This window comes from Aquila chrysaetos, chromosome 11, assembly GCF_900496995.4.
Source record: "Aquila chrysaetos chrysaetos chromosome 11, bAquChr1.4, whole genome shotgun sequence".
NCBI classification, from domain to species: Eukaryota; Metazoa; Chordata; class Aves; order Accipitriformes; family Accipitridae; genus Aquila; species Aquila chrysaetos.
In genome coordinates, this window is record NC_044014.1 from 14791620 (window position 1) to 14813055 (window position 21436).

A 21436-nucleotide genomic window follows, 5' to 3' on the forward strand; every position below is an offset into this window, starting at 1 on the left:
TTAGATACAGTTTGAACTCACTGTAGTGAAAGTACTTCGGTTTAGACCTCCACTGTGAAAGTCTCCTGGTTACTTTCCCACTCCTGTGATTCTCAGCACGTATGTTTTTGTTTTTTCAAAGCAAGATGATGATGTCAGGCAACTTAGACCTCAAAACTAGTAAATGTGTATCTGCCTGTCTGTGAAACAAGATGACTTTTGAGTCTGTGTTGTTGTATTTGTTTTTCTGGTAGTTTTATTTCAAGCTTCCATTCCAGTGTTGGCAGCAAAGCAGGTAATATTGTGCAAATACCATCTATACTATGTGAAACTGTCCACTGTGGTTTTGTTACTTACATGGAGGGAAGCACAAAATGTTTCTAACAAAAAAACTATGATGCCCTAACAGCATCATCTTTGCATTTTATTTTAGTGAATTTTTTAACCTTTCATCTTCCTTTATACTTTATACGTTTAAAGGTTAATATGTTTTCCTCTTCAACACTCAAAATCAAAAGAGTTTGTCTTGGTCATGAGAGATTAAGAAAGCATTTTGGATAAAGAAAACTTAGAATAGATTGGACCAGCCAGCAGAAATTGTTACTTTGAAAGTCTGAGTGTCTATATTGTGTCTTTAGAGTGTGTTCTCTAGTTGCCTGTTGCTGTGGAACTGTATCAAAGAAAATGACAGCTGTAGTAGAAAAGTTTTTCTATTCTTAGTAAATTTAAATTTCATTTCAGTGGCAGAATTTGATGATAGTCTGTCTGAGAGCTGGTACATATTTAGAGGTGGAGATACTCAATTATGGTAACCTGAAGTGCCATGCTGATGTGTGGTCTGCACAAACATTACAAATACATTTGTTTGCTATATCAAATGGTCAGTAGAAGTATAGTCGATTTACAGTGGTTTGATTTTTACTCTCTCCAGTGCAATGAAATAGTGCATTTTTAACTCTCATATGTGCATACTTGCTAATGCAATGCAGGAGTAGTGAAATATCATGAATTGGGCTGAATTAATTGAGAAATTTATACATTGCACTAAAAGATGGAGATGTGGAGTATAGGTGATCAGTAGTAGATCACATGCCTAGACTGTGCAAATCAATGAACCTCTGTTGAAGCCAGCTGAGAATTTGGTCACTTGCCACCTTTGTGTGTATTCCACCTTCCAGAGAAATACCTGCTGCTTTCCTGAGTTTCTACATAGCATCAGCATTAATCCTGTGATATAAATAGTCTGGAAAGCCTACAGCCAGCCCCGAAAGCCTGTTGGTGGTTAGGCATGTTCTGTTAGCAACTTCTTAGGTACTGTCCGTTAAAGTTCTAAGTATCAAGGATAATGAAGTATGGATGTTTAAGCAGCATTAATATTACAGCCTACTCCTATGAAAATGAATATTACGTTGTGTTTAAAAATGGCTTTAGGCTGTGGGTTTTTTTTTTCCATTTCATGTAGATAAACCTTAAAGTCATAAATAGCTGAATTCACAAGAAAAATGGTGTACCAAATAAAGGGTAGGAGAAGAAGATACATAAATTCAGTCTAATATTATTTCATGTATTAGAGTTTAATGGGAGGAAGAGCCTCATTTGGAAAATAAGCTTGACATGCTAGACTACTAAATCAATACATCACTATTATAATAAAGAGCTTGAGGGTGTTAATAACTGTTAACCTTAGCAATATAGACTGTGTTTACTCTTCTCTTGTTTTTCAGAGCTAACGAAGGCACAGGGAATTTTAAGGTACAAATGTGATTTGAATTTTTCTCTTATGTTTTACTTTAGAAATATGTATAACCTGAATGTATTTAATTTAGTTTGTTTTTCTTGCACTGAGTGCAGCCTGAACTTTCATCAGCATAGTAATAACCAACCTTGGATCACAGTGTACTTTCAAACCTATTATTGTATAGCGTCACAGCATAGGAAAAGAATGCTTCAGAGGCTACATAATTAAAGTTTTCGTGGGAGTATGGGAATGATACTGATGAAATTTCACCTAGGTGACTCCAGCTTGTTATTCTTGCATCTCTCTCCAAAGGGTGCACTACTATGGCTTTTACTAGAATCCTAAACAAAGGAGTAGACATTGTCTAAAATACTGTTTTTTGAAGAAGATTCTCTAACTGTAGTGGAAAGCTTGCATAGGTTATTCACAGGAAGCATAGCCTGAGGTATAACAATAGTATAATAAATTGCTATGTGCTTAAACATATAACAAAACAAAAATACAAATTGTCTAGACAGCACAATACACTTCCTTAGCCAGCAGAAAGCTTATTCTTTTCTCCATCCCTTCACGAACAGTGTTTGTTGTCTGAACGGTGGCTGTTCTGCTAAACAAGAAATAGTGTTCCCGATCCTTGCTAAAGAATTTGGCTGCCCTTCCAATACAGATCTTCTTAGTGAGCTGCTTCAGTACAAATTCATAGAGGAACTGCATATTGTTTGTTGCCTTCACAATCTCATATGCTGCAGTTAGAGATGCTTAGAGTGTGTCATTCCACTATTTTGGCTAAACATTTAGAAAACAAGACTCTATTCAAGGGCAAGAAGGAGATGTAATTTAAAATTACTTGGTACATGTTGCATTTAATCTGTACATGTTGCATTTAATCTTTCATTGTATTGGAATTGTAGGACTCAAAAGATGGAATGGCACAGAATAATAAAATATGAGACACCTAACTGGTACAGTTAGCAGGAAGATTTTACTGTTGAAGAATTTGAGAAAAAAGCTTGTTATTAGCTTAAATATGAATTGTCCTGGTTGTACCCTTTTACTAATTTAATTTCCTTCATGTTTTCAGCTGAGTTGATTTCTAATCAATATATTTTCAGGCACAAATCTGAACTGTTAGTTTTGATTGCAGTTATTCCTACTATTTTTAATAGTCATTATATTTGTTATGGCAGAGCTTAGGAGGCAATTTCAAACTTTCAAATACAGAAATAAGAATTTTCAGAGTTGAAATGTGAGTATAGTTTCAAGTTAATCTGTAGAAGGGGGGCAATGTTCCTGAGAATGTCTGCAGTCAATTTTCTTCATCTGATACATCCCCACACTTACCCAGCGTTTTTTCTTCTTTTTACCCTTACATTTCATGCTATTTTTTCATCTTCTTGCCCTTGTATCACCTCCCATCCTTCCTGTCTCATATTTGCCCTTCTTTCTGCTTTGTTTTTTATCCTGTTCATCTTGGGCCACATAAGAATGACTGTAGGGCAGTTCAACCATTTTATTAACGAATGTGTTGTAATACTAAAATTTGTATCAGACACTTATTTCATCTGAAACATGCCATTCCAGTGCAAATAGTTTTGCCTTTTAAAAAAGATACTTGGCTCAAACATCGTTAAGGAGTGTTTGTGATTCAGGAAAGGGGTTTTTTTGTGTGTGTTTTGGGGGGTTTGGTTTTTTTTTCCCCCTTTTAAACCATAAATATTCCTGCTCACTTTAACTCTAGTGTTCTGAGGATGTTGAAGATGAAAGGCTGCCCACCATTACTCACAGTGAACAGTTCTATGCTGTAAATAATCCTACTATCCATAGACTAAAGTGCCACTCAGCTTATGTGCATATTTAGACTTCTATATTATCTATGTGAGTTTTAAGAAACACCACATCTTTTAACTGGTATTTTTCTACAGCATTTTCAAATTCCTTGCTGTATGTTAACCCCCTGTTTCACTCTATCTCTTCTTCCTTTCTATACTTATTTTCTTCACTACACTTTATATCTTCATGCTTTTTTTTATTCCACTTCATGACCAAGAGGTTTACTCATCAACCTTCAGAATCCTCTTTCATGTCCACGTCTCAGAAAACATACCCTGATCCATTTTTAGCATTGCTCTGTCTGCAGTTACTTGGTTTTCTGTCTTATTTTTTCTGAACTGGATGTTGAACTTCATATATGAAGGGTTTTCAGCCTTTTTTTTTTTTTTTTTTTTTTTTTTTTTAAGTGGGGATGGTGGGGGGAGAACAGGTTACAAGGTCTGTGGCTATAAACTGTGATTTATACATGCAGCAAGCATAAATTCAGCATCGTCAAGCTTGCAGCAGCATGGTTCCCTAGATCAGGTCTGACTGTCATTTCTAGCTCTGGTACCTGAATAAATCAAACTATTGTTCCAAAACCACAGTTATCATGGATACATATTTAAATTCATGATTGAATTCAAGGGCAGTCCATGACCCTCTGACCCTTCTTTCAAATTGAAGGAATATGATGAACCTGGATAGTAAATCACAGCTGTTCAGAAGTCAACATAAAAATCCAATTAATTGACACAAAAGGTAATCCATTTATCACACTGAATGCAGTCATCTGCTCTGCCTTTGTGCCTCTTTGCTTAGCTGTCCATATCACCAGTCAGCTGTTTAAAATTTTATCTGTTGAAGAGAAACCCATTAAAATTTTTGAGGCTGGCGTAACAAATGTCTTGTCGTTGCAGTCCTTGCTGTGAAAGTATTTAGAAATGATACAAAAAGATTTCAGACCAGTCTTGCCCTTGTGTTCTGCATAGTAGTATATTTTAATTGATTCTGGAATTTCATGGACTATTAAGTTGATTGCAGACGAAGCCATAATACTTCTAGAATGCTAAAGGACTTAAGCTCCTTGCATTATAAAATGACATGGTTTAATTATCTGAATCGTGTTTGGTACGCAAGCCTGATTTGGGGAAAACTTAAGGAACTCCGGTACTTCAGTAGTGAAATAGGACTGAAGTCAGTAGCTGGTTATTTTTAAATGTTGTTTTAAACAGCTGAAAGTTTGAAGTTGGAGTCTTAATACGTGTTTAGTCTAGTCCTTTCCCTATGAGGTAATCTGGAAATAGATCAGAAAAGGGTCCAAAAATTTAAGCTGTCTCCTTGTGTTATTGGGTTTGGGGTTTACGAGAGATGATGGCTGAAAATGTACATTGTCTTAATCTTACATTTATTCTTTGCAGCCTTTGGAAAAGAAGTTTGTGCGTGTTTCAGGGGAGGCAACAATTGGACATGTGGAGAAATTCCTCAGAAGAAAAATGGATCTGGACCCTACTTGTCAGGTATGCCACTTGTAGTGGCACTTAAAAGTTCACTGTATAAATGTGATGCCTGCGCTGCAGAGAGAACGTTTCCATTGTTCATTAGGGTCTAGAAGTAATGTTAGGTTTTTTTTAATGCAGTAAGGATTAAAAAATGAAATATTTGAAATGTTGTGATCCACAAGGAACAACTCTCCCAACTCATTTGCAACATGTGTAAATTTTCATTATAATACTTTATTATTTGTACAGAGTTTCTCAAGTGCCATGTAAGATTTCAGCAGATGAAATTCAAAACCAAAAGATACTGCTGTTTCAAAGATAAAACTGAGTATATAGACAGGAAGGTGTGTGAGTGTGGGAGGATATGAACGCAGAGACGGGTAGGAGCTGAGTAACAGTAAAATTTAACTGAATGTTAAAGGAGCAAACAAGGGCTAAGAAAGAATGATACTGTGGATGGATGTGTTGAAAGGTATGAATGCAAATGTAGGCCTGTGCCTCCAAATAAGAATTCAAAGGAGCAGAATATGGTAACTTCATCTTTCTCAACCATGTTGATAGGAATTGCGTGTCAAAACCAGTTTCCAATTCTTCAACGTATTTCAGCAACCATTCAGCTGAGAAGGTGTAGGGGTTCTGTAATGTGTGAACGATTCTTAAAGCTGTCAATTACTGGTAAATCAAGCTGATTCTGATGTGAATAGGCAAATGGTGGAAGTGCTGGCTTTGGAGTTAAGGCTGTGTTATCATATAGCAGTAACTGTCTGAGACAATACAGCATGACTGTGTGCCTCAGTAATGAGTACTTATTCATGCTGCTTACCTTTTCAGTGGTGACAAAGCAAATCAGATATAAATTATTCATCATTCTGAGGAAGTAATGTATTTTCATTTGCTGGTTTTCTCAGTGAGAGTCTTTGTAGCTTTCAGATGGTGGTGACTTAATACTCTGTATCAAGTAAAAGTATCCTCAAAATGGGGCTAGAGAAACTTCTTGCATTAATTGAGTTGTTGTTTATTTGAGGAGAAGGAATTGTTTTGTTTGTTTGGGTTTTCTTAAGTAGTACTTCAGAATCTCAATTTTGAGGAACATTGAGCATCCATAATGGAAACTGCAGTTACCCATCTTTCAAAATCAAGCTAGGCCTGTGTGTTAGATGTCTGTCAGATTTTGCAATCTTGAGATCATCTAATAGACATAACTCGAGAATTTTTCCCCGATGAGTTACTTCCTGCTTGGACTTCACTAGACAGGGTATGATCCACTGTTGGTAAATGTTACTGTGTCTCAAAAGCTGATGATTTCATAGAGTTCCTTTCTCAAGATGTTGCTTGATGCTGACCCAGTAACTTTTATCTCTGCTAGTATCCAGTTTGCCATTTTGGAGTAAGGCACAATCATTGGCTAGTTTTAATCTCTTGGTCTCTTCTGTGCAAGCCATGCCTGTCTGGAGGAAATGTTAAATCTGCTTTCTTCTACAGTCAGATCTTTTGGCTGCCTTTTTTTCCCCTCTTAACTGATCTGCACCCATTGGTTTTTTTCAGCGAGTATTTTTTTGGTCACTGGGAACCTGTAATCAATTTTCATGCCACAAATCATGACTGATTTCTTGAAGATGTTCAGGATTGTTTTTAAAGGATTAGGGAAATTAAGCAGGAATTATTTTTCCTATCCTGTGATCATTTCTTTGTCCTATGGGACTTAAGATTAAAGGAGTATATGTACCGAGCTCTCATCTTCTCATTGTAGCATGCCGAACTGAAGCTGATGGTTTGTTGGTAAACATGCAGAAAGCAAAAGGGATGTCAGATATGTCATTGAAGATGATGAAGCCTAATGAATCATGTCTTACTCCAACTTCCCAGGATGGCTAATAAAACAGAAACTGTAAAACAAAATTAGGGAGAACCTGAATATAAATTAGCACAGGCAGAAGAATTTAGGGAAATGGGTTGCAAATCATATGTGCAAAGAATATAAATGTAGAGAGTGCTTGGCTGTTTTTTCAGTTTGCTGTAGAAATTTGAAAGAGAGTTGAAGACTGCAGTGGTTCATTTCCTGTAGGTTTCCCCAAAGTATGTTAAAGAAGAAATAGATACTAGCTTAGGACAACAAGCTTCTCTTTTTAGTATTACTTCTTTAGTCTCGATTTCTAACTCTCTCCAGTTCTTCATTACCTAAAATAATCAATTTTTATATAAGATGTCATGAGTTTGGTGCGCTCAGCTTGCGACTAAAGTCCAAGAACTAGATTCCCTTGGGAAGCTAGGAAATTTCTTTCAGAAGCATGCGTTTCAGGCCCTATTGAGCTAAAATGCATTGCATTCACAGTATTTTTTCCCCACATTTATCTACAGAAAACTTACTGCCACAGTGTTTAATTGTGCCTTACCTGGGATTGAAAAGCTTTGACTGTAAGGAGGGCACAGAGTCTTTCCTCCTTTCTCTCCTCAGTATTTCAATTACATTCTTGATTTCATTGTTGAAACTTCTAGTAAGGATGCTAGGTGTGGTTATTTTATGAATGCAGTCAGTTCCTACTGAATATCATCTTAGTTTGACAGTCTGCAAAAGTATTATTTGAGAATGTTTTACTTGTTCACTGTTAGAGCTGATTCAGTGACCAAGTGATAGAAAGTATGTTACCCATTCTCCTGAACTACTGACTGTACTTGGACCTCTTTGACTTAATTTGTTCACCTGGAATATTAGCTAATATTTGCCCTTCTTCATTGACCTGCACAAGTGGACTGGATTGAGGTTAATGAAAATGTGAAATAAGCCGACTCGTGACAGTATATATACAAGTCTAAAAAGCAGTTTTGAAGGCACTGCCTTTGTTCTTTTTTTCCTAGTCTGAGGCCTCAAATTATTTTCAGACTTCTGTATTTGAGTTTGCAAATGGATTATGATTCAAATTTCCTAGTTTATCTGAAAGGTTAAGGCTTGGTTTATTTTTATCTACCATTTGAGCTGACAGACTGTAGTTTACTCTTTCTGGTGCTTTGTTTTGATCTCTATGCTTTGGGCAATGATTAATTTTCTGTATGTGTTTAAATTTCTAATTACAAGGTCTCTCTTGAATATTCTTGCTGGAATTTGTTGGGGGGATTGTGAAAATAATTTTTGAGCAACTGGCATTGCTAGTAATAGCTAAGTAGGTAACATTTAATTTGAGCTAAATACAGGCTATGGTGTTTGGAATCCTTTAGGTACTTGGCTTCAACATCTGATGCACAGCTGTATAGTTAGTATTCTGCTGAAGAGTGGAAAGAAAATGAGAAGTTTTCTTTAAAATGTTATTTCCTTTGAGGTCATCCTGCAGCAGCATTATCCCTTCTTGCCTTTCATTCTGTAAGGACAAGAGAGACTGCTGAAAGACTTGCAGCTTGGCTGGTCTGGATGTATTAATGTAGCTTATGGAATGGAAATGTTCCATAATCAGATGTGTGTTCCTGAAAGTGTGTGTACATAAACTGCAGCCTGGGCAAAGATCGGAAGAAAGTCTGTGCTCACACAGCATAGTTGTTGATGTAATTTCTTTATGCCAGTCTTAGGCCCTGGAATAGAAGTATATGGTACCTTTGAAAAGTAAATAGCAGCTAGAGGAAGTGGAAAGCTTTGCAAGCTTTTTGAATAACTAGCCCAAATACTCATGTCAATCTCTAAAACTTTGTGTTTTCCTTGTCCTTCCCTGGATAGTATGGGTTGGCATAGAAACTATTGATTGAGGTCTACTGCTTTCTGGGCCAAATTCAGCCTTGGATTGAATCTTACGTCAAATGTCCCTTACATGAAAGTTTTCCATTTTTATCTCTGTCTTACTTGGTGAGTATTAATTTATAATTGTCTGTTATTGTGGCTTTTAGAGAAATAGCTCCAATAGCAAACATGCCACCTAAAGAAAATAAATGGCACAATGGAAAGGCTACCTTATTTCAATAAGAATTTTAACAGAAGTGACTGAGTGAGTATTCAGCAGCTACACCTTCATGTTTCCTTTCAGCAAAAGGTCAGACTATATTTACTGCTGTCTCACTAGCTATCAGTACTAGCTGGCTTCAATTTTACCAGGTAGTTAAAATTGCAGTAAATTCATAGCATTTGTGTTGCTAGTGTCTCTTTTTGTAATGGAATATATTAATTCCTGTATGTCACAAGGATTCCCGAGAGACACATTCTGCAACTGATTTTCACACTGAACTGGGATTTTTTTTCATTGTATGTTTTATTATCTTGTCCTTATAGAATGAATCCTAGCATAACAATTAGCAGGCAGAAATTCAGGCTTTGGTGCTGGAATAAGGAGATTAGGCATTTGGTATTCAGAGCACCCTTGACACAGTAAATGTGACATACTCTTCTCAATTTATTAGAAGATACTGGATCTTTAATGACTACCATTTGAAACTGGAGCAGCAGGATCAACAGTAGAATATTTTCAGGCAAGCATTCTGATTCTGTTTTGAAAGATTGTCAGCAGTTGTCACTGTATCTGTTTGCATTCTTTATTGGGCAAACATTACATTTTCTACTTCTGTAGAATATATAAAATGTGTATGTATATATGTTTCAGTGGGAATGGGATTGAGTTTTCAGTGCCTTATGGTATAAAAATTATAAAAGTAAGCCTATAAAGCAGATGTAATTAAACTCATATATCACTGGAAAGCAAAACAGACATATCTATCTTCCTGCGGTAATAGCTTTAGAGGCTAGAATGCATGGGAAACACCAGAAATAACTGTAACCAGCTTTCAAAAAGAAAGAGAAATATATTTCTTTCAGGTTCAGTGTTAAATACATCAAATGTTGATGTTAAAGACATACATGTGTGTGTATATATGGGTCAATATCTAATCAATATTTAATGTTACATCCAGATTAGTTTTTACTTGCTCATTTCCTTCTAGAAACCAAAAGCAGAAGTAGTACTAAGCAGTTTACATCTTCCACACATTAAGATTCAACCTAACATGAATGGAGTATTCTAGATTGTTCTTATACTCTACAGATGGTGAAGTAAATTAGCCCTTTTTGAGCCTCTAAGGAGTAGAATTCCTGTGTTCCCAATTCTCAGAACAAGGCGGTCTGCCAGCATGAGGCATAAATCTTCCTAAATGTTTTCATGAAGAACAAGAGAGATAGTGGGTCAGCATGCAGAAAAGCATAAATCCAGGGGAATTGAATAGCTGAAGCACAGAGTGCATTTTGTAGTGAAAAGTGGCCATATAAGAGAATACGTAATGATACTGCAGTATGCTCCCTGACTACTGCAGTGGCAGAGCTTAGATGTTTTCCTTGCAGAAAGCTCATTGTCAATGCTCTTAACTTTAATTTTGAGGTTTCATCATTGTAATTCACAGATGAGAGCCCTCATTTCCATATCTAGAAATTGCTCTTAAGGAAAGTGTAACCAAGCTGCAGTAGAGAGTGAAACAGTGCTGTGTTAGCTGCTCTAATTTGCAATGTTAGAGACTGGATTTACATTATGTGCAGTAAATTTGTAGTAACTTTACAAAGAAGCTTATTTTTCATAATAGTCAAGGCAAGCGATTCAGAATACCTCATTATGATTTCTTTTTTTTCCCCAAATCACTGTTTTTTGTGGGCAGTTACTTAACAAAAGTGCCTCCTCTGGATTTGTAGACATCATTGACATAGTTTAGCTGCAGTAGAGGACATTGCTTAGAATTGCTGAGTATGCCCTTCACTTGCATCACAGAAGTATTGATTGCATTTTGAAGGAGGACTGTGTGACATAATTGCTGACAGTGGCATACAGTGAGCTGTTCTTTTCTATTAAAACACTTCTTCCAGTCATATTAAGCAGACTTATTCATGTTTTCTCACTCAAGGTAAGAATGAGGATAGCAATGGCTCACTTTCCATCAGTGGCACTGACAACAACTTGCCCTCTTTTGCAACTGATGAATGAGTCTAGATGTTTGTGGGATCATTTTAATACATTATCTAAATTTCCATTAAATTTATCACAACTATTACTAAACAGCTTTTTTTCAGTGAACGCACCAAACAGTGAAACAATAAACTGTCCTCTCTATTCCAGAAGTCAGCCCCCGGTCAGGGGTGTGGGGTGGGAGGCATTAGGCCAGTGCAATAGTGCTTTGCATGCTAAATCCATTTGGACAACAAAGATGGTCTAACGTGCTAGAATTGAATTCTTCTAATCAAATTTAAAGGACTTAGATACTATTTTGCTAGTCCAAAGGTAGGTTGAACTTGACCATGTTTGTATTCTTTCACAGGTGGACATAATATGTGGTGATCACCTGCTAGAACACTACCAGACACTGAGGGAAATTCGTCAAGCCATAGGAGAGAGTGCAGTACAGGTACGTGTGGCAGCTGGGCCTTTGTTCCAGGTTTTCTATTTTAGAATAGAAGACTTGTTTCTTAAGCTATTAGGTAGCACCAGCTTCTCTGAAGAAGTCACTTAGAAAATCTCTCCAGCTTATACAAAATGTTTTGTATAGTGTAAATAGAGTTGAGAAGTATACCATGTGCTAAGAGCGTTCTTGATGGTTTGATGATGCTCTTGATATGAGGGTTTTGTGGGTGTTTTTTTTTCTTATTCCAAAACAAGTTGCTATCTTATCAGTGATAAATTATACCAGCTTTTCTTTCAATTAACATTCCTTGTTTTCCTCCCTGGTGATAGCATCTCTGCAAGAAATCAAGGGACTGAAGCATCCCAAATAAGGCTAGCCTTGTGACTGGGTCAGGGGAATAAACTTGCTCATAAAAGCACAAACCAAAGATACAGAGTAATGAATGCAATTAATATGCTTGATACATATTATACCGGTCCTGGTCACAGCATGAGTGTTTAGCCAACTATTTCTTGTTGATAACTTACTGTCTTAAGTGCTACTGGCTCTGCAAATAAGAAAGCATTTTTTTTATTCCTTGGGAATCTTTTCAAGCATCTTTATAATGGGAAGGGTCACACCATTTTAGAAGTGCAGCAAAAACAATGTAGTAGTGTGCCTAGTGCATAGTAAGCTATAGATGTAAAATTGCAATGTATGGTGAACTTTGTATTAATCTAAACTTTGAAGTCTGAGAAGTTGATGTTTAATACAGTGGGAAGAAAGAGGATTTAGATTGGAATTTTACTTGGAAAAGTGATCTAAGCAGATGGCAGAAGGGCTAAAATAGTAGCAAATTCAGTTCCTTGACTTGTTTGTGCACACAGGCACAATCTGTTACGTTTAAATTTCCTGCTAAGCCCTTTCATGCTACAAGAGGGCTTCTGTGTCAGGGGCAAGAAGTGCAAAGCAGATTTTGAGGTACCTTGGACATTGCATCACCTGTACCTGATTTGCATAATTAGGAGGGATCCCAGAGTCAGGGGACACTTATGTGGCTCATGCTAGTGTTGGCAGGCATTAAAAATCTTTGAGGCTTGTGGTGTGTACCTCGGTTTCTGCAGTCAAAGGGAATAAATGCCATACTTGATGCTGTAGCTGTTTATATAATAATATGAAGCAAAAATTAAAATGTAACCTAACCTGCTTTGGGGAGCAGGGGATAGAAACCAGGAGGAAGCTGGCACTGGTAACAAACTTGCTTCTAGTGTAATGAGTTCATTGTAAGTAAATATAGCAATCAACACATAGTGATGGAAGTGCCCTCTACTAAAAGCTTCAGTAAATAGCAGGGGGATGATTTATTTCTCAGTCCAGGGGTACAGTCAAATGTACATGCTTTTAGACTTCATCTTAGCACAAAAGTTTTTCATGTATGAAAAATACTCTTGGGGAAGCACTTTAAGGAAAACTGCATCGATTTCATTTCTTGTCAGACATGGATCTGCCTAGCTGAAGTTTAGTGTCTTTCATTTCTTGTCAGAATTGGGTCTTCCTGATTGATGTTTAGTGGCTAAGTACCAGTCAGCAGCTCCACAAAGAGAACAGTTGTCTTGGGATATGTTCTCCAGTGACGTTTCAAGTCTCATTATTACAAAATCAGTATGCTAGTGATGAATTCTTGCAAGCCTGCTTGCTCTGTTGGGCAAACGGAAAAAGATCTTTGCTTTTTTTGAAGTCTTGTGCTTTCATAGTCACTTTTGCCAGGAAATTTGAAAGATCAGGTTCATCCTTACTTTTCTTCATTTTGTTACGAAACCTTAGGATGCCAAATAGTTACAGTAGGAATGTTGCAAATAAACCACAGTTGCTTCTTTTTAATATTGAAATAATTGTGACATTTTCATGTTTTATAGTCTCACATTACATTATTTTTCAGAAATCAAGAGGATGCATTTCTAGGATTAAAAAACCTTGGAAAATGTTTTTAGATAGATAATTATCCAGAAAAAAAAAAATGGATAGGTCAAGTCTAAAAATGGTAAGGGTTGTTTCTTTTTCACCAAGACCTGAAATTCAATGAGGGGCATGATTGTCCTGGCCCAGTGAGACTACAACTACAGAGGAACATTTGATGGATTTTGCATTAAGCTCCAAGGGTGTCTTGTGCCATCATAACCTTCCAGTGTTTCCAAAGCAGTGTTGGAGCTTGCAATGCCCTGAACAGCTCTCACTAGGATGCTGAAACACTCTTCAAAACTGTTGTTGTCATTTACCAGTTTCTGAGGTTCATTGTAGATGCTTCATGCTAAGAAAATAGCTTCAGTAGCTACTTATGCAATACAAAGTCATTTAAAGGAATAAACATTGGGGTTTTTATCTAGATGAGTACAGTCACTGTTAGGGAAGAAAAATAACTGCTTTTTAGAATCGCATTTTCCACTTGCAAGTTCGTTCATGTCAGCAGTTATTCTTTTTGCTGAGAAAAGTGACTTTAAAAATGCAGATAAGTTTCTCTGCCAAAGGCATTAATTTTAACATGCATTCTTTGGCAGCATTTACATTGGAAGTTTCTTCCAATGCAGTGCAGCATAACATGTTGTGTGTGATTTTTCTGGACCATAATCACTGTGATTTTTTTTTTTAAGGGCTTTTACTCCTCTAGAATGGTTCTTAAATGCTCAAGATTGTTTTGTGAAGATTTGGGGCGTTAGGGTTTTTTTTCCTGCTGAGTAACAATGTGTAGTAATATGTTAGAGGCTCAGTAAATTGAAGTCTCCTATAGGTGCAAGCTAGCAGGATTTTAGCTGTTCTGAATAACTGTGTGCCTTTCCAACAAGTGTGGGAAGATCAAGTGTGATCTGATGGTAAAATAAATATTCCTGATACTGGACCCATAGTAACCTGTTTGGGTTGTTTTAATTGGAGTAAATAGGCAACTAATTTTAGGGGTTGAATGTAAACAATTAACATGTTAGTTTCTGAGTAGTTTAATAGAAGGCTAAAAAAAAAAATTGGGAGTAAATCTTGTTTAATCATGTAGATCTCGAGATATTTTAACATTTCTGAAATTGGGTGGTTGGTTGAATCTTTCTAATTAGCTGGAAATAGGATTTTTAGCTCTGTTTGGGGGGAAAAAAAAAAAACAAAAAAATTTGCTGCAAAGAATTTACATAAAAAGAAGCAACTTTTGCTTAATTTTTAAAACAGTGTAAAACTTGTGGAACTTACTGCAAGGAGAGATCAAAGACACTGACAGAAATTTTTAAAAGGCTCTATTTTGTTACCAAGCATTGACATCTGCCTGTAATTAAGAGTTTCATCAAGTAGCTCAGGAAGCTTTTTGTTAACTATATGGGAATATAATTTCTTCCCTGTATTACCTTCCTCCCCTTTGCTGCACAAATGCAACATGATCCAAGCTGCTAGTTATTTTCACTTGTGTGAAACTGGCCTTCTCAGAGATCTGCACCACTGATGGATATAATGAGCTCACACATGGGAAAAGCTAAAAAGAGTAGCTTCCTTTATGTCCTTGGCCCTTGGCACAGAAGTCTTGCAGATTATAATGGTCTTTTTGTTACTCTCACCTTTTTGTAACCTAATGCTACTGTATTTTTTTGGTCTCCTGAGCTAGGCAGTAAGAGCTGTGATCTAATTTAATTACTGTGACCCTCTAGCATACATCTGCTATGGAAGTATTTTACTCCTTGCTGTGGGGATATTGAATTTGGAACACAGGGCAATTTTTGTTGCTGCTGCTCTTACAACATCAGAAGGTGTATATACTATGATGTTTTGGTCTGTCAGTTCCACTCTAAAGTTTATAGTTGGGTGTAACAGGTGGGATCCTTTCAGTTGTTTTAGGTCAGGTTCACAGATATGTGGCAAAGAACACTGGAGAGTTTTGCTTTTCTTTTGAGCATGTCTGAGTTAGCCTGATTTGAGATTTGTAGTAAGCAGTGAGAGCTCATTCTCTGTTTGGATTTCCTTTTAAGAACAGTATCTAGAGAAAGCAGCTGAACATGTATAAAAACGTGTAATACTGAAAGAGTGAATAATTACAGAGTAAGCAGTGCCAGTACTGGGTTAATTCTCAGCTTCTCTTTGTACGGAAGAAATTGCAGTGGGTTTGGCCTTTGGTTTAACAGGGTTATTTCCTATGTAGACAGATAATTTCTTTAAATGTCCTACTGCCAGATATAACATTTGAAGACTCATTCATCAAAAAATACATTGTAGCATATTGTGCTTGTATAAATTTTTATTTTCTTTAAGAAACTCTGTCATAGAGGAAAAACTGGTTTTGACCACGCTTCTCCAAAAAAGGAAGCTTGAATGTGTCTTATTTTCTCTGTTGAGGTAGCTAACAGGCACAAGGACTAGGTATGTCTTTGTGAACGTTTAACAACATACTATTTGCCAAGAGGTTCATAAATAACTTCATAGTAGCTGTTCTACCTAACACAACATGAGGACAATCAGGATTCTATCTTCATATTGCAACGCAGTCATCCCACTTAATGCTAGGCACTGAGTAAGTGAGTTAAAGCTTCTGTCTCCTCCTGTATCCTTTTAGGACTTAGCAATGGATTTCTGGTTATTAGCAGGATGAGAAGATGAAGGAAAGTTAGTGAGCTGTCACTAGTAATACAGGAATAAAATAGGTTTTTTTTCATTTCTGTCCACTGAAGTTAAGGTTGATTGGCATCTACCCTACACTAGGCACTCATTTGTCATCATAGGCATCCTTTTAAACAAAAGTAAATCTGCACGAGACTCACAGAGCACATTTGCTGTTGCTGTGAAGCTGTTTGTATCACCTGTAGCTGTAGAGCTAGGGAACATGTATTTCCTGTAGCCTGAACATAGTCTCTTCTATAGGTGTTTTAACGTGTTGTCCCTCTTTTCCAATATGACCCTTCTGGTTGGTTTTGATGGTTCTTATAAAAGAATACTTTGATCCACTTTTCTCAGTGCCTGCATTTTAATCCCTTTTTTCAGATCTTCAGTCTTCACCTTATGACTGACATCACCATGTTCAGTGATGCAAAGCATTTGGATTTGATTTCCCTTAGATTTGACTTGCGGATGCCAGAAGTTTGTAGATTCAAAAGTGACAGACCAAGTTCATAGAAGAAAAGTCATCAGAAGACATTGATACAACGCTACTTTGACTTAAGGCTCAGGAACTTTCTGAGAAAGGCTTTTGAAATTGGCAAGTTATATAGGGAGGTAGCATACTTGCCCTTTTCATGTATTTTTATCTAGGCTTTCACCATGGGGCTACGTAGCCTTTTGGTCTGCCCTGGTATGGCCATTCTTAGGACCTTACGATTTAGTTTTTTTTTTTTTTTTAATTGGGTCCTTTTTTGGTGCCTTTTTTCCTGACTTAGAATATTAATCTCCTCTTTATAACAATGACAAAATTTATAGCCAGGAGCCAGGTTTCAGGTCTTGTTAAATGAGCATATCGGCTAAATTGATCAAAGTATTGCTGTTGCAGATCTGTTCTCCTTTGTTATGAATCTGTTTTCTTTCACCATCACATTTGAAAACTCCAATAGCTCTTCTACTTTTTTTCCCCTTGAAAATAACATGCTGCACTTTTTTCCCCCAGAACAGTAGCTTTGTTTCCAGTGGCACCATTTAGCTGCCAGAGAAAGTTTAACTTTCTGGTAGAAGCTACTGGTAGAAGAGAGAGTAAAATAGTTACACACAGCAGCAATTAGGGTGGTTTTCTGCTGAAAGAGTTTTGTGGCACTAGAGGCAAAACAAGGCTATTTTTCTAATAAGAGGTCATCTTCCAGACAGAACATAGAGGTGTTGATAGGCACTGTCTGAAAAGAATTCCCAAGGGAAGCAAAAGAACATGTCATGCAGGCGTGGAAAAGCACATTCTGTCCTCTTGAGTCTTTTTGAGATCAATTTTTTTAATCTTAAATTTCCTCCAATGCAAAATGGCTCAAAGAGATTTTTTTTGTATGAGTAGTTGAGGCTACACCAACCAGTCAAAATCATTTTTACATAGATAACAAATTATTGTTTAAAAAAAAAAAGTTCTTTCAAAACACTGTGTTTAGACTAATATAGGACTTTGTACTGTTACTGTATTATAGTACAGCATCTGTAAAGTGGCGACAGTCTTGTTACTATTTTTTTTAAAATAACTTTTTAATTAAAGATTTTTTTTTTTTTTTTTTTTTTTTTTTTTTGCTGGTATACCCCCTCACACAGAACTGTGTAACTTCTCTGGAACATATGTTGTCTTAGTCCTGTATGTTAATAGACAAAAACATCAGAAGCAAAATATGGTAGAAGTTCTAGCATGTCAGTTGTGATTAATGTAGTTCTCTCTTCAAAAGAAAACTTTTATTAAAGCCTGTCCATATACATAGGTCTAATGCAACAAGTCAGATTCCCAGTGGATTAATGGTGGAAGCAGACTAAGTGCTAGGCCTTTCACCAGCTGTGTGTGAATTCAGTGACATAAGTAAGACTAATGATTCAGGAAGTGTCCTGTTTCACAGGTGAAAGGTTTTTTTATTATGTGGAGCAGTCTCAGAAGAGGAGAAACATGACTTAATAAACTAGTGGATTTTAATTTTTTTTTTTTATCCCTTGTATTCATTACTTAATAAATCTGTAGTAGTAGTCTGGGCTCTTCTAGTACAGCTTTTGGCAGCACCTTCTAGAACTACTTAATTGATTACTTGTTTTCTTTCTGCCCCACAGTATCACGGGGAAAGCAGCATGAGTTGTAAATGAGACCCTATTGTATGAAGATGATATAATTCCATTATAACTTTAAAATAAAAGCAAAGTACCAGATTTTACTTTTTTTAACACCCTTCTCTGTCGCCAAAGAGGAGAAGGGAATGTAATTATTTGCCTTGATATTTCAAAACTTGCATGCGCCATATGGAAGGGTCATGGTATAAAATGGTGAGTGAGATTGAAGCTGAGGTTCTGCCATGCAGTGACCGTCATACCAGATGGTGATGGAAATGCCTCATGGAGAAGCTGAGGCAGTATGATGGTACAGTTTCTTTCTCTTCTCTCTAGGATGGTTTACTTGTACTGCACTATGGCCTGGTAGTATCTCCACTAACTGTAACTTAAAGATTGCTAGAATATCAGAAGGCAAAAGAATCTGAAGTCATCAAGCTTCTTCACTGCTGTTTTTCACCAAAGAAGGCCGTCGTATTTTCTGTGACAGGAAGCAAGTAAAAGGAACCACCACTAACTGCTGTATGCTTGTAATTTAATGTCTGACTTTACCACTGTAAAAAATTACAGCTTCTGTAAGTACAGCTATAGATGTTGCTATGCTTTGTGTTACAAATTACTGTCTTCAAACTTCACTCAGGGAATTTAAATGCTCAACAGTAGCTGCATTTTCTTATTTTCTAAAACCACAAGATCTCATGGGGTGAACAGCCTTTTCTTCCTCTAAGCTATGAGATATTGCTTGCTTTCTAAATGTCTAGCTAGAACAGTGCTCTCAGGGATGATCTTCAGTGGGCAGTATTCTGGGGAGGAGACAGTCATTTGCCTAAAAAAAAAAAAAAAAGTGCTCTGTGATCATCTGTCTTTGGATGTGATTTAGGGAGAAGGGAACTTCAGAAACGCAGACCAAAATAGGTAGAAAATGACGCATCATAAGCATTGGTTTTTGAGAAGTAGCATTAAATTTAGTTGTTTTTCTTGAAGAAAGACAATTTTGTTTGCACTGGAAATACATTTGCTGGTAGTTTGGCTTATACCAAATGGTGGATTGTGCATCTCTAGTCTTAATGGAGATGAGCTGGCTGTAAGCTGGTTAAACTATGCATGAAATAAAAAAGTAGCACCTCTTTCTACGTGCTTGCTGTATGTAAAATAATCACTGTCAGCCTAATTCTGCTGTCCTTTAAAATCTGTCAACTGATTTGACTGGCAGGAGCGTAAATCCTTTCACTTTAGCACATATCTTTCTAGCAGCTGTGAAAATGGTAGCTTTTTCCACTCTTTCTAATGTGTATTACTGCATTGTAGTGGACACCAGGGTTGAGTAATGTAATACTTGCCTGTTACTACCAGATTCACAGAGGACATTAGGTAACTTTAATTTTAACGTGTTAAAATAATAGGTTTTGTGACAACTGTAATACTTAAATTTTGTTCTGTTTAAGATTTCCACGGTTTCTTGTGCAGCATTAAGGACCAGAGCTTTGTGTGTTACGGTCTTGCTGCATACTAGTTCATCACGTTGGGGATTCATGAAAGCTACTGTTATGCACCAGGCTCCCTCCCTTCCCCATAGTCAGTGCAGGGAAAGGGAGGAGATTCCTTTGTAAGGTGTTTCAGAACACCTAAGTTAGCTCAAATGCACTTGCTCACTGTCAGCCTAAGAGGACTGGCATCCTTTGTCTAAAGAAAGCTTTCATGAATCCTTCCTCAGGTCTTTACAATATATGTTTAGTTTTTTCTGTGAAGATGACACCATAGGGGGAAGAAAAAATGTCTTGTTTGAAGTAATTCTTGTGATGCTTTTAAAAAATGTAACAAAAACATTTCTAGCTACAAATTCCTATTTTACCTTTAAAGTTTGATAAAAGTAGTGTTTAAAATGCAGCAGAAAATGAGATTATTTTGTAAACACTTTGTGAGTTGTGTTGATAAGAGATTATATATTGTAACAGTAAAATAAACTTTATTTTAGCCAATTTAAAATTGAGCTCTCATATTTCCATGCCATGCTCCTTAAGTCAGCCTCAAAATTATAGCAGTTGATACTGAAACTGCTGGATGTGCTCTGGGGTTATTAGCATGACAAATTTCAGTTAGGAGGTTGAATGGTGAAGGGTGGTTTGATACCAGAATTTCCCTTGGAGCTAACTGCGATATTGTTAGTTGGAGTAAAATGGAATTTCTGGGACTTTACTTTTAATGAGGATTTTGGTGAGAAATAGCTCAGTAAAGATGTCAGGATGATTTTTCAACACAGATACAAGAGAAATAATCCTATGTAGTTACAAGACCACTTTTTCTGTCAATACATACATCTTTTTGTCAAAGCCACCTCTAGATTATTTTCATTCATGTTTATGGCTGCTGCTATCACGTCCCCTGTGAACTGGATCTTTCTCTGCTGCTCTGATTGTCCTGGCTTTATGCAAAGCATCTGGCTCGTATACTTTATACTGCTACCTCCTGTTTCATTATCACTCGTGGTTTTGTTTTTGATGTAGAGCTCTATGCTTAAAAAAAAAAGTTAGCAGTATAATCATGTTTTACATTGCAAATTCTCCCCTAATCCAGGCTTGAACTCCATGTCTACAGAAGGGTTTATTTGCAAAGTTTAACAGCTATATAGAAGCTGATAGTTAATTCAAATACTGCTGACTTGCATAGCCTCAAGATGACTATACTGCCACTGGCTGTAATGTCACTGTCAGTTTCTGGGTTTTGTTTTTTTTTTTTTTTTTTTTTTTTTTTTTTAATAACAAAAGGGGTGGTCTGGATATCTTTAAACAGAGATTTTCTGTAAGGTAAATCACATACCAGCTAAGCTAAAATGCAGAAGGCCAAGACTTCCTACTTCATTCTTTCAGTGGCTTAATGAGGAGGATTGAAGATCTGTTGCCTGTGATATTTTGGTATGAATGCTTAGTGATCTCTTACTTCCATTTGTCTGTTTCTCTCCTTATTTCTTCCTCACCTGCCTTCAGAAAGCGTATTCTTAGCTTCATTTCCCTGGCTGAACATCCTGCTTTCTTTCACCTTAAAGCATACCCTGAAGGCACTGATGTTTTATCCGCTCTCCAGCGCCTGCGGTACCCCCTGGGGCACAGCAGTGTGCAGCGGAGGTGACCTTTGGCTATTGCCAAGGCTGATCTGTGGGCTGTGTGGTTTCCTGCATAAAGATAATCAGTCTGCTTGCTTTAAAATGTGCCAATCTTCTTTCAGCTCTCTTGCTGCTGTTTTATTTCTGTTGGTCTCCTTTTAACCTTGGCTTTCCTCCAGTCACTTTTGGTTCTGATGATAGAAGAGCTTCTGTAACAACAGGCCGTCTATGGGATGGCATCTCTGC

The 21436-nt window shown here is 36.8% G+C and overlaps 1 protein-coding gene across 1 annotated transcript in view; it reads left to right on the plus strand.

Moving 5' to 3' along the window:
• PCGF6 (polycomb group ring finger 6) overlaps positions 1-20069 on the plus strand; it is a 28414-nt gene extending 8345 nt beyond the window's left edge. The window contains exons 7-10 of the mRNA XM_030029691.2: positions 1704-1731; positions 4948-5046; positions 11299-11385; positions 18427-20069. Of these exons, the coding sequence (XP_029885551.1) occupies positions 1704-1731; positions 4948-5046; positions 11299-11385; positions 18427-18483 (271 nt within the window). The 3' untranslated portion in view covers positions 18484-20069. The remainder of the gene's footprint in view (positions 1-1703; positions 1732-4947; positions 5047-11298; positions 11386-18426) is intronic.
• Positions 20070-21436: the final 1367 nt, after the last annotated feature.